This window comes from Equus caballus, chromosome 4 (genome assembly GCF_041296265.1).
Source record: "Equus caballus isolate H_3958 breed thoroughbred chromosome 4, TB-T2T, whole genome shotgun sequence".
Classification (NCBI taxonomy): Eukaryota; Metazoa; Chordata; class Mammalia; order Perissodactyla; family Equidae; genus Equus; species Equus caballus.
Genome location: NC_091687.1, coordinates 65,670,384 through 65,683,768, shown reverse-complemented (window position 1 = coordinate 65,683,768; position 13,385 = coordinate 65,670,384). Strand labels below are relative to the sequence as shown.

Sequence of the window (13,385 nt, the reverse complement as noted above, 5' to 3'; positions counted from 1 at the left end):
GAGGCACAGAACCAACAGCACTTATGTAAATTACGAGTACACACCCACCAAACACTACATATTTTGCAAAAATACACAGAAAGACAAATATTCACATTAAACACATTGGAATGTTGGCCTGTGGGAGGAGGGAAGTGGAAGTGGAGGTGGAGACAAAAGAGAACAAATTTTAAAAATAAATCAAACAAGAGGATCCTTGCACAGATGATGGTGATGCAACATGAACGGAGGATGATAAACGCACTCCTGAGCCAAATAAAAGCTATGGACCCCTCCCCCCGGGGGCCCGTGCACTCACTCAAACGACATCTGTTCATTTACAAGTTTATTAGCTGCGGCCCAGGCTCTCGGAGGAGGAACTGAGCGGAACAGACAGAGGAACGGAGGAGTCAGAGGCAGACACACAGGGACCCAGGTGCAGGATGGGAAGAATGGCTGCCACTGCCTAGGGCTGGCTGCAGCTCGGAGGGGGCCTCTGGGGGGCACGGGCCCCATACCTCTGGAGGATGGTGGCCCCATTGCAGCTGCCCAAGTTTGGGTATGGACTTCAGTCGCATGAGGTGGCCAGCCTAGCACACAGATGTCAGCACCTTTACCCCCGAGCGAGAAGGCATCGTCCACTTGGCGTGGGTCCTCCGGGCTGGCAGAAGCTCAGGGTCATGGCCGTGCCATCTCCGTGAGATCTCAGCCCTTACCTCCAGGGACAAGAGGGAGGACGTTAGGAAGGTCCTTTACTCAACTCCAGTGGGACTGAGGGTGCAGGGAGAGATCATATAGGAGAAACAGAGACAGGGGCTCCTGGGGCAAGAGAAGCTATGGTTGGCTATAGCCACTGCTAAGTACTGCCTCTACAGGCTACTACTTCCTCCTTCCTGTGAATATTTCTGGCCATTCCCTTTAGTGCCTTTCTCTCTTTTAGCACTGCCTTTGTCCAGGCCCAGTTAAAGATGTTCATGGGTGCTTTCCTGAGTTTCTGGCCAGACAACTACTGTCCTCCCTGAATAGCTTGGACCATCCCCTGCCCTGGGGTTCAATCTCGCCCCTGTCCACTGAGCTGAATGGTGGCCACTGGGAGCCTGTCCAGAGGACATGACCTGAAGGGAGAGAGGACTCCAAACTCTCTCTGAGGAACTGCAGTTGAGGGGACTGAGAGTAACCAAAAAAGCAGCTTGGGAGGGGCAGGGGGGCAATGTCTGTATCTTCACCTCTCCAAGGGGCTCTCGGGGGCAGAGGGAGCTGAGAGGCTGTGACCTGCCTAGATGAGCTGAACTTAGGCCATGGTGAAAAACAAAAGGGAGGCAGATTTTTGTTCAACATAAAGTGAGCTGCCTGACAACAGAAAGAGCTATTCATAGGCAGTAAGCTCCCCATCACGAGAGGTATGTAACTATCTGGTTCCAAACACTGCTTCGTGGGACAGATCCCTTCACAACTCTCTGTGGAACTCCCTTTCCCAGGCGCCCCCAGTCTCAGCTGAGGCTGTTCCTCGCCCCTTCCGGCCTCCCCAGGGCCCATGAGCCACCACTCTCAGATACTGCTGTCCTGTGTCTGCACCTGGATACCAGAAAAGGCTGTGTGAGATTCAGAAAGGCTGAGAAGGCAACGAAGAGTGTCAGAGGGAAGGGAACCACTCAGAGACAGAGGTGGCAGGTGAGGCGGGAGCAACACTCCACAGCTGGGGGGGACAGGCACATGCACCCAGGTCTCCAGCAGAACGCGGAGCCCACGGCAAATCCACGGCCACTAGAGGGAGCCCATGACTGCCGGCACAGTACAGGGCTTGGTGGTCTGGGGCACCAAGTTAAATACTCCCACCTCTCCCCACAAAGCCAGTCTGTCCCAAGGGGAAAAGGCAAGTGCCTTCTGGGCGGATGTTTTAACCCGCTCCTCTCTGCCATCTTTCCGTATTTCTACATGTGCACCAAAACCATCTGTTCCGTCCCTTCATGTGTATGTCCACCTTGTCTGGTCTGTTCTCGTCTCTCTCTCTTCCAGGTGCTCTCACTCAGTGTCCCTGGCTCTGCTCTCCACCATCCTCTACAGCTCTGCATCCCATGCTGTTTTCCTAGGTCCCCATATGTCTACCTCTGACTTTCTTGGTTCCTCTCTCTTCTCTCTGTTTCTCCCAGAGCTGGTTTATTCCCTCCTCCACACTCCTTTTTGTTCAATTTTAGGAACACAGAATCAATTTTAGGAGCACAGTTCAATTTTAGCCCACCCCTGGATCTCTCTTCTGATTCCTGAAAGGCCTCCTCCACCTCCAGCTAAATGGACAGTATACTTCACCCAGCCCAGAGGAGGGATGGATAAAGAATGTTTACAAGAAGCATTCAGGTTCAGCTTGATCCAGAAGCTCAGGACAGACACCCACATAGGATCACAGGACTCAAGGTTTGACCTGAGCTGGGATTTACAGGGCCTGGGCAGGAGAAGGGGGCCTTAGGACTGAGGGAGGAAAGCCTCGATGAGTAAGGATAGCCTGAGATCACATACCTCTTGGTTGAGGAAGCAGTACAGGATGGCAACAATGAAGCCCTGTGTGGCCAAGGAAGAAGGACCCCATCAGAATAACTTGGCCTGGCCTCAAGTTTCTACCACCTTTTCCCTTACCTACTCCCTAGGCTGTGGCTTGGGCCAGGCATTTGGGAAAAGGAAAAGTAGGTACATTCATCACTTACCATATGCTAGGCATACTGTCTCACGTAACTGTCATAGCAAGCCTGCCAAAGCTGTACTGTTGGCCCCATTTCTCTGATATTCTTTACTTCTGCATGCCCAGTATTGAGCAGAGAGCCTGGCAGTAAGGTGCTCAGTAAATGTTGACTTGGTTGGATGGATGGGTGGATGGGTGGAGGGATGGATGGACGGATGGATAGATAGATGGGTGCAGGGGTAGTTGAATGAATAGAGAGATGGATGGATGGAAGGTGGACAGACAGATGGACAATTGAATAGATGGATGAGTGACTGGAAGGAAGAATCCCCCCCCTGCCCAAGGACTCAGAGGGAAGGAGCACCTGTGGGGACCCCCACCTGGAAGGAGCCCAGGCCCAGCTCCAGGGGCAGGCGAACGCCGAGGCCGGCACTATCAGGCAGGAAGTTGAAGATGATGTAGTGAATTCCAAACAACGGGATGAGGAGAAGGGTGGACTTGGAGAGCCGCCTGCAGGAGAGGACAAGCCCTAGGCTCCCGTGGCTGGAATCAGAAACTCCACATGCCCCCGGCTTGCCTTCACCTTCCGCCAGCTCCCCATATCGACTCTACGCATCAGCCACCCTGGAGAATCCATCCTCCCCACACACACCCCGGGCTCCTGGATCCTGCTGCTCCTTCTGCCAAAACCTCTTGTCTCAATTTATTCTGGTAAGTCTATGCATCTTTCAAAGTCTAGTTCAAAGACCACTTCTGCCAGGAAGCCTTCCCTGACCACACCCCACTCTAGCCCCCCCCCATTTAGAAAGGCATTCCTTCGGCAGGCTCCTGTAGAAATGGATCCCAGCACTCAGCAGCCTATTTGGCCTGATAACTGGCTGTTTGGAACCTCCATCCTCCCCATATTGTGGTCTCCTGGAGGGCAGGGACCAGATTTATTCTCTCTCTGGGAACATGGGGAAGAGCACGGGGCCAGGATCTTAAATGCCGGCTGGATGAAAGAGAACCACACCAACTCCCACTCCAGTTATGGCCCCAGAATTCCCCAACACACACACATGCGCGTGCGCACATACACACGTTACCAGTACTGAGGCTGGGTGTGAAGGCTGCCCTGAGCTGGCTCCAGTTTCCTCAGCAGGATGCGGATGATATTGAGAAACAGCCCAAAGTTCACCTGGAAATAGAGGTGCAGGAGGGCAAGGGTCACAGGGTGTCCCTGGTGACCTGGAGTGGGGTGTCTTTGGGGACTAGAAGCCTCAAGTCTCTGAGAGACGGGGATGTGCAGGTGGAGGCATGTACACATCGCTCCGGTACTTGGAGCCTAGAGACTGGGAGGTGCCACACGGAGCTCAGGGGCTTAGGGTCCCCCTCCCTCTCCAGTCTTGGGATCAAGGGTGGGAGGCCAGGCCTTGCCATCCTGCCTCCAGCACCTCCTAGAGCCTTCCCTGGCACAAAGCAGGTGGCCTTCACTTTGCATAATTGCTAAATTGGGGGAAATGTGCACGTTCACCGAAGCCACGTAACCCAGCCCTGGCTGCCCCGTTCTCTGTGGGAGCGAGTGCTGGGTCTCAAGGACAGCACTCCTTCTATGTCCCCCTCCCCAGGTTCACGGCAGCAGCTGATGCTCTGCAGCGGGGACACCAGGTGGTCATCAGAACCCTGAGCTGGAACGGCTGAACGCGGAGCGAGGCCACCTGGTTTCATCAGCGGGGCCTCACAGAACCCAGGCTGGAGTCTGTTTCCCGCTGTGGACGGTCCCTCGGTGGACCCAGGGAGGGTAGCTGAATAAAGCAGAGGACACTAGCCCCACAGACTGACCCCAACAGAGAGGACGATGGGCCCTTTGATGATCCACCAGTAGGGGGAGCTGTTGTCCAGGTCCCAGCACCTAGGGAGAGGAGGGCCAGGACTGAGGCCGGATGCTTAGAACGCAGCGGGCCTTTTCTGCGGTCACCGTGCAGCTCTCTCCTCTCTTGTCTCTACCCACCACCCTCCACACTCCACTCTGTGGCATTCGAGCCTTCCAGCCTCCCCGCGCTCCCGTCCAGCCTTCTCTCCACTCTCAGCGCCTGACGCCCCCTGCCGCAGGGCCGCCCAATCCATGCCGGGCTCAGCCTTTCTCTCCGCCTAGATGGATGAACTTCTCGAAAATCAGTCTGTCTGCTGCCTTCTTGCTGGCCCCAACGCTTCCCCGGTTCCAGGAGGCCCCCCACTTACAGCCCCCCACCCCCACCTCTCCCTGAGCCCGCAGGCCCGAGAATCGGAGCCCCTCCCGCCCCTTCGACGCATCCAGGGACAGCCTCCGACCCCGCCCAAGCCTGGGAGTTCTCTGCAGGCGGCCCGGGTCTTCTCTTCCTCTCCCCTCCTGGAGAACAGCCAGGTTCCCTGACTGTACAGTCCACGCCCCACGGGACCCTGTAAGGGTGTGGACAGTTGGCCACCCAGACTCACGCAACGTCCTCGAAGGCCAACTTGCAACCCACCCACGTGCCAGTGAAGAGCAGGGGAAGCCCTGTGGGGGTTCAGAGGAGACAGGAGTAAGGCGTCTGCATCTTGCGCACGGAGACCTGCCCCCGCCTCCCACCACCACCAGCAGCCCCACAGTCACTGTGAGGACAGGCCCAGGCGAGAGCCCAAAGGCCAGGGACCTGGCCCCATTCTCCAACACTTGCTGTAGGACTACAGGCCGTCGCTTCCCCACTGTGGGCCTTGGGTCATCATAAGTGAGCTGAAGGGACCTTCGTGTGAGCTCCCTGGTATTCCTGGCCCTCCGCTTCCCCTACGGTGTGCAAACCAGCCTTCAGTGCTCACCCCAGCCGGCAAGAACTAGCCCCCAGAAGGCTCGCTTTGTGCTGGGGGATGTGGAGGCCAAGAGCCAGGTCAGGTAGACGGCTTCTGCCAACAGCCAGCTGAAGTTGGTCATGGTGGCGAAATGGGAGGTGGCCACAGAGACCTTGCACAGAACCTGTGGGTGGGGGACCTGGGTGCTTCAGAGCTGGGACACCCAGTGGAGCCCCACCCAAGTCCCCCGACTCCACTCAGGTCCCCTCCATCTTGGGCTGTACCAGAGAGGATAGGTAGTATAATGTGGTGGTTAGGAGCACAGATTTGGGATCCGGACAGCCTGGGGTCAAATTGACACCTATTAGCCCGGTAACTTCCCCACGCTTTAGCTTTTCATCTGTAGAAGGAAAACCTTCAATACCTAGCTCATGGCCTCTTCAGAAAGATTAAATGGAAACTGCGTATGAATTGCTGCTATTTTCACATTCATCCCATCCTTCCTGAGCTCAAGCCAATCCCTAGAGCTTGGATATGGAGCACTGCTTACTCATGGACAGCTCCCTCCAGCAAACACACGCATGCGCCCAGGATTTCACTCATTCCCCGCCTGACTCTCCCATCTGTCAGGGTGAGGAGCACCCCTCTGAGCTCAGATGGCCCACACTTGGTCCCAGGCTCACCACTAAGCAGCCGGGTGACATTGCCAATTGTCCTTCATCTACAAATGGGACTAAAATGAAAATATAAGTAGGAAATAAAAGATGATAATGTACGTGAAGCATATAGTGTACTGCCTGGCACATAGGGACTCAGTCTATATATTATCATTCTTGCTTTCATTCATTCATTCAGGTCATCTGTTGGTTTGTTCGTTCATTTTTCTGTTCATTTCCAGCATGATTTTAGGGTTCCTGGTAAGTTCCTCCATACTCGGCCCAACTTCTTTTTATTGTCAGTCTCCACTCATGCTCCCATCTCCCACCCCATTATGACGTCCCAGGTTCTTGGACATGCGCAGCTTCTCCTGTCTGGGAGAGTGTGTTTGCCCAGTCCCTCCACTTAACGTGTCCTCTCTCCCCCTCTCCCTGTCACGAGTGCCCACCCAGCTCCAAAGCCATCTCCTCCCCAGAGCTCCCTCTTGTCCTCTCCTGGCTCTCAGCTCCCTCCACCTGGTGGTCCCATAAGCTGGTGCAATCTGCCCCCTAGGCACCCTGGGCGCTTCCTGAGGGAGGGACCCAGCCCCTCACATACCCACCCCCAGCCACAGATGGACGAGTGCTCAGGGGAGGGGTGGAGTGAAAAGTTGGGTGGAGTGAAATGTGGTCCAGGTTGAATATGGAATGGGGCATGGAAAGAGGAATACCGAATGTGGAGTGGAGAGGGCACTGGGAAATGACATTCATTGGCACCATGGTCCAGGAAACGGCATGAGGATTTAGGACCTGACTCTGGAGCTGGGCGGGAGGAGGGAGGGGTGATTTCCTGTTCTGTGATTGGCAATGCCAGAGCCCCAGGGTCAGCCCACAGGCCTGAGCAGGCTGGCAGGCATATCTAGGTCTCTAACCCAGCCCCTTCCCGCCCCCCCGACCCACCCCGACACCCCCCAACCATGGCTGTTACAGTGGAGAAGCTGCAGTGGTCAGTGTTCTCGCCGTGAAAGAGGGCGGCATCCTTCAGGAACACAGCTCCCGCCTTGAGGATAAAAGTGGCGAACAGCTGGGTGTGGATGTAGTTCCGGGGACAGTGGAGCCTCCTGGAGGGGGCAAGGAGGGATAAGGAACAGAAGGCAAGGTAGGAGCCAGCTTCTAGTGTGCCTGCTGCAGGCTGAGGGAGGCTGAGCAGCGCGGGGGCGGGGGGGGGGGGGACTGGATTGACTTGGATTGGACTGGATTGGATTGAGCAGAATTGGGGCTACAGTTTTAGCCTTGCAGGACAGCAGACCAACCACTGCCCTGGGTTCAGTATAGGTGAGGGGCGGAGCATACCAGTCCCCGCCTTCAGAGAGCTCATAGTCTCTCCGACAGAGGCAGAAACAGCAGGGTACTGCCCAGGGGAGTCCCCTGGATGATCAGAGAGAGGAGACACATCCCCATGAGCCAGAGAACAGCACAGGCCAGGTTGTGGGGCTCAAGCTCTGCAGTCTGGGGGGCCTTAAGAGGAACAATGGTCAAAGAGTTGGAACAGTCAAGAAGGGCTCCACGGAAGAAGCAAAGAGGATTCTTAAAGCAGGTGGGAGCTGGCCTTTGAATTTTGAAAGTCATGAAGACCTTGAGAAGAAAGGAGGCAGGCATTGCAAGCAAATAGAATAAGTTCCATGTGAACGAAGGTGTAGAGGTGGGAGAGTCCTGGGGTGTGAAGAGAAGGGTCTACACGTGCAGAAAAAGACAGGAAATGGTAGAAATGGCCATGGCGCCTAGAGCTGGAAACCTGTTGAACGTCCAGGCAAGGAAGCAGGCTTGGCATGGCGGACAATAGGGAGGTAAGGAAGGTTCTTGAGCAGGTGATGAGGATGGCAAACCTGAGAGCCACCAGGATGGCGATGGCCACAAAGAGGGCCACGCTGGAGATGCTGTGGCCCAGGGTGTAGATGATCTTCATGGTGGAGAAGTAAGATTTCTGGGGAGGGGGAGATGGAGAAAGGCTCAGCAACCGTGCCCTTGGGGAAAGGCAGGCTTGACAGTCGAGTGGGCGCAGCTCTCAGCACTACCCCAAGACTCCCCATCTGGGGACAGGGGTGTCCGCGGGGACCACAGCAAGCTCCCTCCGGGAACAGAAGTGTTTGTTTACAGCCTGTCTTCCTCCAGACCCGCTGGGGAGGGAGGAGACGGTGACCGGAATGAGATGCTCACCTCTGCCTGCTGCTCTGAGGGCGGGGAGAGCCAGCAGCAGACACCACGTGTCTCCGGAGAATGACAAAAACTCAAGAGGAAATCAGGCTTGTTTATTGACATCCAGTTTTCTTATTGCCTTGGGAACAAGATGTCCCCAAATAAAGGGGACAGCCAGGGACAGTCGCAGGAAAAAGTTCTTTCCATGAGCAAGTATTTGGATCAATCAAAGTCCAGCCCGGACCACAGAGATGGAGACGGGGGGTGTAGGCTGGGGGATGGGAGCAGGGGCCCAGCTCCCTGGAGGGATGCAGGCAATACCGCCCCTCTCTGACTCAGTTTTTTCATCTGAAAAATGGCCAGACTCATGCTTTCCCTTGCAGGGCTGAGGGGAAAGAGATATGGGATTGTGGGGGTGGAAGCACCTTGCAGAGGCTCCGCTCAGTTCTGAAGTGTGGGGTATGCCGACTAGATTAGGGGTCACTGTGATCACTTCTGGCCTGGAGTCTCCCTCGCTTGCCCACATCACAGCCAGGCACACTACTTTACAGACTGAGGACCAGAGAGAGCAAGGAGTTTGCCCAGGACCTCGAGGACCCCTTGTTTCCCTGGAACCACTCAAAGCTTCCTGCCCTGGAGGCCTGGGCACAGAGAGGCTACTCCAAGGAGACAGTGGCCAGCACATCTCCCAGCCTGCCCTCTGTCTGCCCTCTCCCTCCTAGCAGCGTGGCCCACGTGTCACCCTTGAGCAAATTAGCAAAAGGTCCCCCCTCTCTTCCAGACACTTCCATCTTCTGGAAATCTGCTGTAATTAATATTCCAACTTGTTAGCTACAACGGAAATGGTGGCCCCTATGGTTGTGCAGTCCACCACTCATACAAACATCCATGGCAACCCTACCTCCAAGACACCAGGAGCCTCTTACCTCCTCAGTCAGCAGCTCCAGGGGCACAGGGCAGGCCACAGGGTAAGGTGGGAAAGGCTCTGACCAGCCCGTGATAGTACAATCCCGCTTCACGGACCCTGGGAAGGAAGTGGAGATGAGGAAGCAGAGAGCTGGTTATGGCTCCTCCCCTCTGCCCAGGAAGGTGGGGAGCCATGGCCCATGAAGTGACCTTGGCAGGATCTGCAGAGACAGCCCCTCTCAGGGGAAGAGAGAAGGGGTCCTTCCTTCAGAGGCCTGAGTTCCAGGTGCAGCCCACTGGGACACATTCCAGGGCCTTCCTCTCTGGCCTCAGAGTTACCGTTTGTTAAACGAAGAGAATCATTCCCTTGAGGGGCAGAGTAGTGTGTTGGGCCCCCAGCATCCTAAGGGCAGCGGGGAGAAAGGAGGCTTTCTCTGCCCCTGGAGGGACTGTCCACCCCAGGTACCCAGGCCAGGTAGCTGAGGCAGAGCAGCGCGCTGCCCTTCCACCCTGCCCCCAGTAGGCAGCTGGCAGCATCTTAGCGGTCAGACAGGCTCTGGGCCCCGCCTGCTGACATCCAGAGAACATCCACTGGGTGCCAGGCCCTGGGTCCAGCGCTTCCAGGCTCTGCTCATGAATCCTCACTCCCTGTGAATTTGATGCTCTTGTTCTCGCCAAGTCACAGGTGAGGAAGCTGAGGGTCAGGGAGGTTGACTGACTTGCCCAAGGTCCCACCCAAAGAGAGGAAGTTGGTGTTCAAATCCAGGTCTGCCTGCCCCAAAGGCCAGGGATGTGTCTGCCATATCCTGGCACCACCAGATGAAACCACCTCCCCTCCCCTCCACCCCACCTCCAGGAACCCTCACCTGGCTCTGGGCTGAAGTGAGAGAAGAACTCTGGGCAGGGGAGAGTCACCCACTCGCCAGAGTCTGCCATAGGCCAGCAGAGCAGCCCATCCCAGGTCCAAGGGCAGCCTAGACAGAGATGGCAGCGGAGTAGACTCAGCCCGGGGGCAGCCCCTCCAGCATTCCGAGGAGAAGCTGGAGGAGATAAAGCCATCCGAGAAGCCGCCTCCTCCCTCCCAAGCCCCATACCCAGGGTGGTGTTGGGCATCTCCTCGGCCGCCCGGAGACAGGCATCCTCCTCCTCTCTCAGCTGGGTGAGGAAGTCACACTCTGGTTGCACGTGGCCCAGCACCTGCAGGAGAGAGTTAATGGTGAGCCCAGCCAGTGGGGTGCTCCTTCTGGGGTCTCTGGTCCAAATGACCTGAGGGCAGAGACAAAGCTGGAGTCATTTCTGTGCCCCTGCTCCCAAGCACAGAGCCTGCCTCACAGCACGTACAGGTGCACTTGATGGTGGGAGGGAAGGAAGAAGGAGGGAAGGAGAGATGGAGGTCAGATGGATGCCTCCCCTGTTCTTCTCATGGCAACGAGTGCTGACACTCATTACGCAAACATCCTCAGAAGGGCTCACGGAGACAATTAAGCATCCGTGTAGTGGCCTTTGCTGCTCCCTTGCTTTACTCCTGCATCCGCACTCCTGCTTCCTGGGAGCAATTCTTCAAAAAAGCACCTTGGTAGACAGGATAACACCACCCCCTCAACAAAATAAATGTCCACATTTATTCTGGAAACCTGTGAATGTGCCGCCTTGCGGGGCAAGAGACTTGGCAGGTGTGGTTAATTTAAAGATCTTGAGATGGTGAGGTTATCCTGGATCATCTGGGTGGGCACGAGGCTCCTTATAAAAAGAGGCAGGAATGTCTGAGTCAGATGAGGAGATGTGATGATGGAAGGAGGGGTGCGTGTTGGGGGCACTTGTAGTGTTGGGGTGTGTGTGGGAGAGAGAAAGCGAGACTTTACCGCTGGGGCACACACATGAGAGGGAGGAGGCTGCCATCTCTGCGGAGGGCAGGGCAGTAGAAGCTACCTGTATCTTACCTTATGCCCAGCCCTTGACGAGTCAGACCCTGCTCAATGCACAACAGCCCTGGCAAGCAGATATTATTTGCCTTTTTCATAAAAGAGACAAGCAAGGCTCAGGAGGGGTGAGGAACGTGCCCAGGTCACACAGCTAGGTTCAGGGGGCAGGATTTGAGCCGGAAAACCATGTGCCTAGGGGCAGCACCTGTACACGGTGCTTGGGAGGTGTGCCAGCCCCTCCAAGCCAGTGGAGGAAGAAGAAGGCCTCAGTCCACATGGGCTCTCAGGACACCCCCCCCCCCCCCACAGGAACCTGGGCTGCCCGTCCACTACCTTGAGCCTCCTGTTCTGGTCCCTGCGTCATTTGCAGTAACTCGTGGAGAAGATGCTGGGAAATTGCAGCTCATTCAGGGGGGACCCTGGTTCTGGCACCCTATTCTCCAACAGTCTAGACCTCTGGGCAATATTTGGTTGCCTAAAGCTTCTCTGGCGCAAGAGCATATCATAAGAGGAAGAGTCCTCTCAATACGGAGGGGAGCAGCTGTTCTCCACTAACCACTCAGGCCACTCAGTCCCCGGCCACACCCTCTTAAAAGGCAGCAGCCAAATGGGAGTGAGGCTCCAGGGGTTGTTGAGATGGGGAGGGGTCTGGAGATCTTAGAGGAGGAGTTTGTGGAGAAAGAGACAGGATGTGAAGGGGAGGGCCTGACTGCCTCCCGATGATCCAGAGGCACTGTCTGGGGGCAGACAGAGTCTCTGCGGCCCCGAGAGGACACAGACAGACCCTGGGGGGAGCGACAGGGAGGTGGACTTAGCTTAGCCCCGGCAAGGAGGTCTTGATAGCCAGAGCTACCCCGAGACAAGCAGACTGCCTGGGAAAGGAAGGGATGGGAAGGGATGGAGGAGGCCTCGGGCATCGGGAGTTCTCTAGGCCACGGCCTGCTGCCTGCTTGGCAGACAGAGACTCCTGCACTGGGGAAGAGCAGGCGGGGTCCCCACCAGGCTCCAGCTGGACCTTCGGATGGCCCTGTGGCTCGCAGACCTGGAGCCCAGCAAGAGAGGCAGGAAGGTCTGGGCTGGCTACTCACCATGGGTAACGGGCTCAGTAAGCAGAGGATGCAGACGCCCCACGCCCTACCATCCATGGCGGGGCCTCAGGAGCAGCTCCTCAGGCAGCCTCAGTGACCCTCAGCCCTCTTCCCTCCCCGACTGTCCCCTGCTGCTGCCGCTGCCACCACAGCCTCTGCGTCCCCTTCCCGGATGGTTGTTTGCATAGGCAGGAGCCAGAAGAGGGCTCAGAACCACGTGAATATTTACCAGGACTGCAGGACACTGTGCCCAACTCAGCCCTGGCCCTGGAGCGGGACTCCGTGTCCCAGCAGGGAGGGGCTGAACCCCCTCCCCCGACTCCCTTCCACTCTGTCTGTAAGTCAGCCTGTTTGTCTGTCCTGATAGCAATGGGCCTGAGTGGTGACAGTCACAGGACACTTCTTGCTCCATGAGGTCAATATTCTTTCTCATTTTCTTCTCTTTTCTCATTTTCTAGTCCTCTACTGGCCCAGACTGGAGAGAGACCCCCAGAAACGAAGGAGACTCAGAGAAGAAGAAGAAGACCTGGGCTTGCCCTCAGGGAGCCCCCAGTTTGGGTGTTGGTCCCAGTCTCATCCACAGGGCTGGAGGGAGGGCTCAAAGGAGGTGGGGGTAGGGTCTCACAGGGGCGGGAGGGTAGGAATGAGCTGAGACAAGGAAGGGGGATCACGAAGCACCTGCATGGGCTGGGCGAGAAAATGTCGTATCTGCAGCTCCTCGTTTCTTTCCCAGGCAAGGACGCCAGCCTGGATGGCGAGCTAAAGTCTGCAGATACAAGGACCTGGACTTCACGCAGGGGCTTCCCAAAGTCTCTCCAAAAGTCCTCAGGGCCACAGGGAGAGATGAGGCTGAAAGGGAGGCGTGCAAGGGAATTCACGGAGCTGGGGCATCCTGAACGGACCAGGGCAGCTGTTATCAGTAGCAGACACGAGAGGACTTACACAGCCGCTCAAATTCTTTTAAATGTTCATTACTTGGTCATTTTTATTATAGTTTAGACTTTAAAAATGTGGAATCCCAATTGACCAGGCTAAAGAAAGTGTTCTAAATTACCCTGGATCTTGCACAGCATTTTGGGGTTTGAATGCACATTTCATCTCCGAGGGCCCCGAACACCCCAGGACCTGGTTGGTGCTGACATTTGTGCGTAGGTCTGCGCTCCCGGAGCTCGCTGGGCTGGACGCTGATGACAGCAGACAT

At 56.2% G+C, this 13,385-nt stretch overlaps 1 protein-coding gene across 1 annotated transcript; it reads right to left on the bottom strand.

Annotated features, from left to right (window-relative positions):
• Nucleotides 1-310: 310 nt before the first annotated feature.
• On the bottom strand, nucleotides 311-12,307 carry GHRHR (growth hormone releasing hormone receptor). Its single transcript, XM_001916546.5, has 13 exons — nucleotides 12,185-12,307; nucleotides 10,269-10,371; nucleotides 10,041-10,148; nucleotides 9,195-9,292; nucleotides 7,959-8,056; nucleotides 7,061-7,193; nucleotides 5,468-5,621; nucleotides 5,108-5,168; nucleotides 4,475-4,544; nucleotides 3,739-3,830; nucleotides 3,034-3,163; nucleotides 2,494-2,535; nucleotides 311-695 (listed from the first exon to the last, which is right to left on the bottom strand). Exons 1-13 carry the CDS (start codon nucleotides 12,239-12,241, stop codon nucleotides 570-572), a joined length of 1,272 nt encoding a protein of 423 aa, XP_001916581.3. The 5' UTR covers nucleotides 12,242-12,307; the 3' UTR covers nucleotides 311-569.
• Between the last annotated feature and the right edge of the window lie 1,078 nt (nucleotides 12,308-13,385).

Bases quoted from the DNA above. Each gene is read 5' to 3' on its own strand.
- GHRHR (XM_001916546.5), bottom strand. From the start codon at position 12,241: ATGGATGGTAGGGCGTGGGGCGTCTGCATCCTCTGCTTACTGAGCCCG. The intron at 5,622-7,060 runs GTAACAGCCATG...CCCCACCCACAG, and splicing joins ACCACTGCAGCTTCTCCACT to GTTCTGTGCAAGGTCTCTGT. The intron at 5,169-5,467 runs GTGAGCACTGAA...GAACCCCCACAG, and splicing joins GCTAGTTCTTGCCGGCTGGG to GGCTTCCCCTGCTCTTCACT.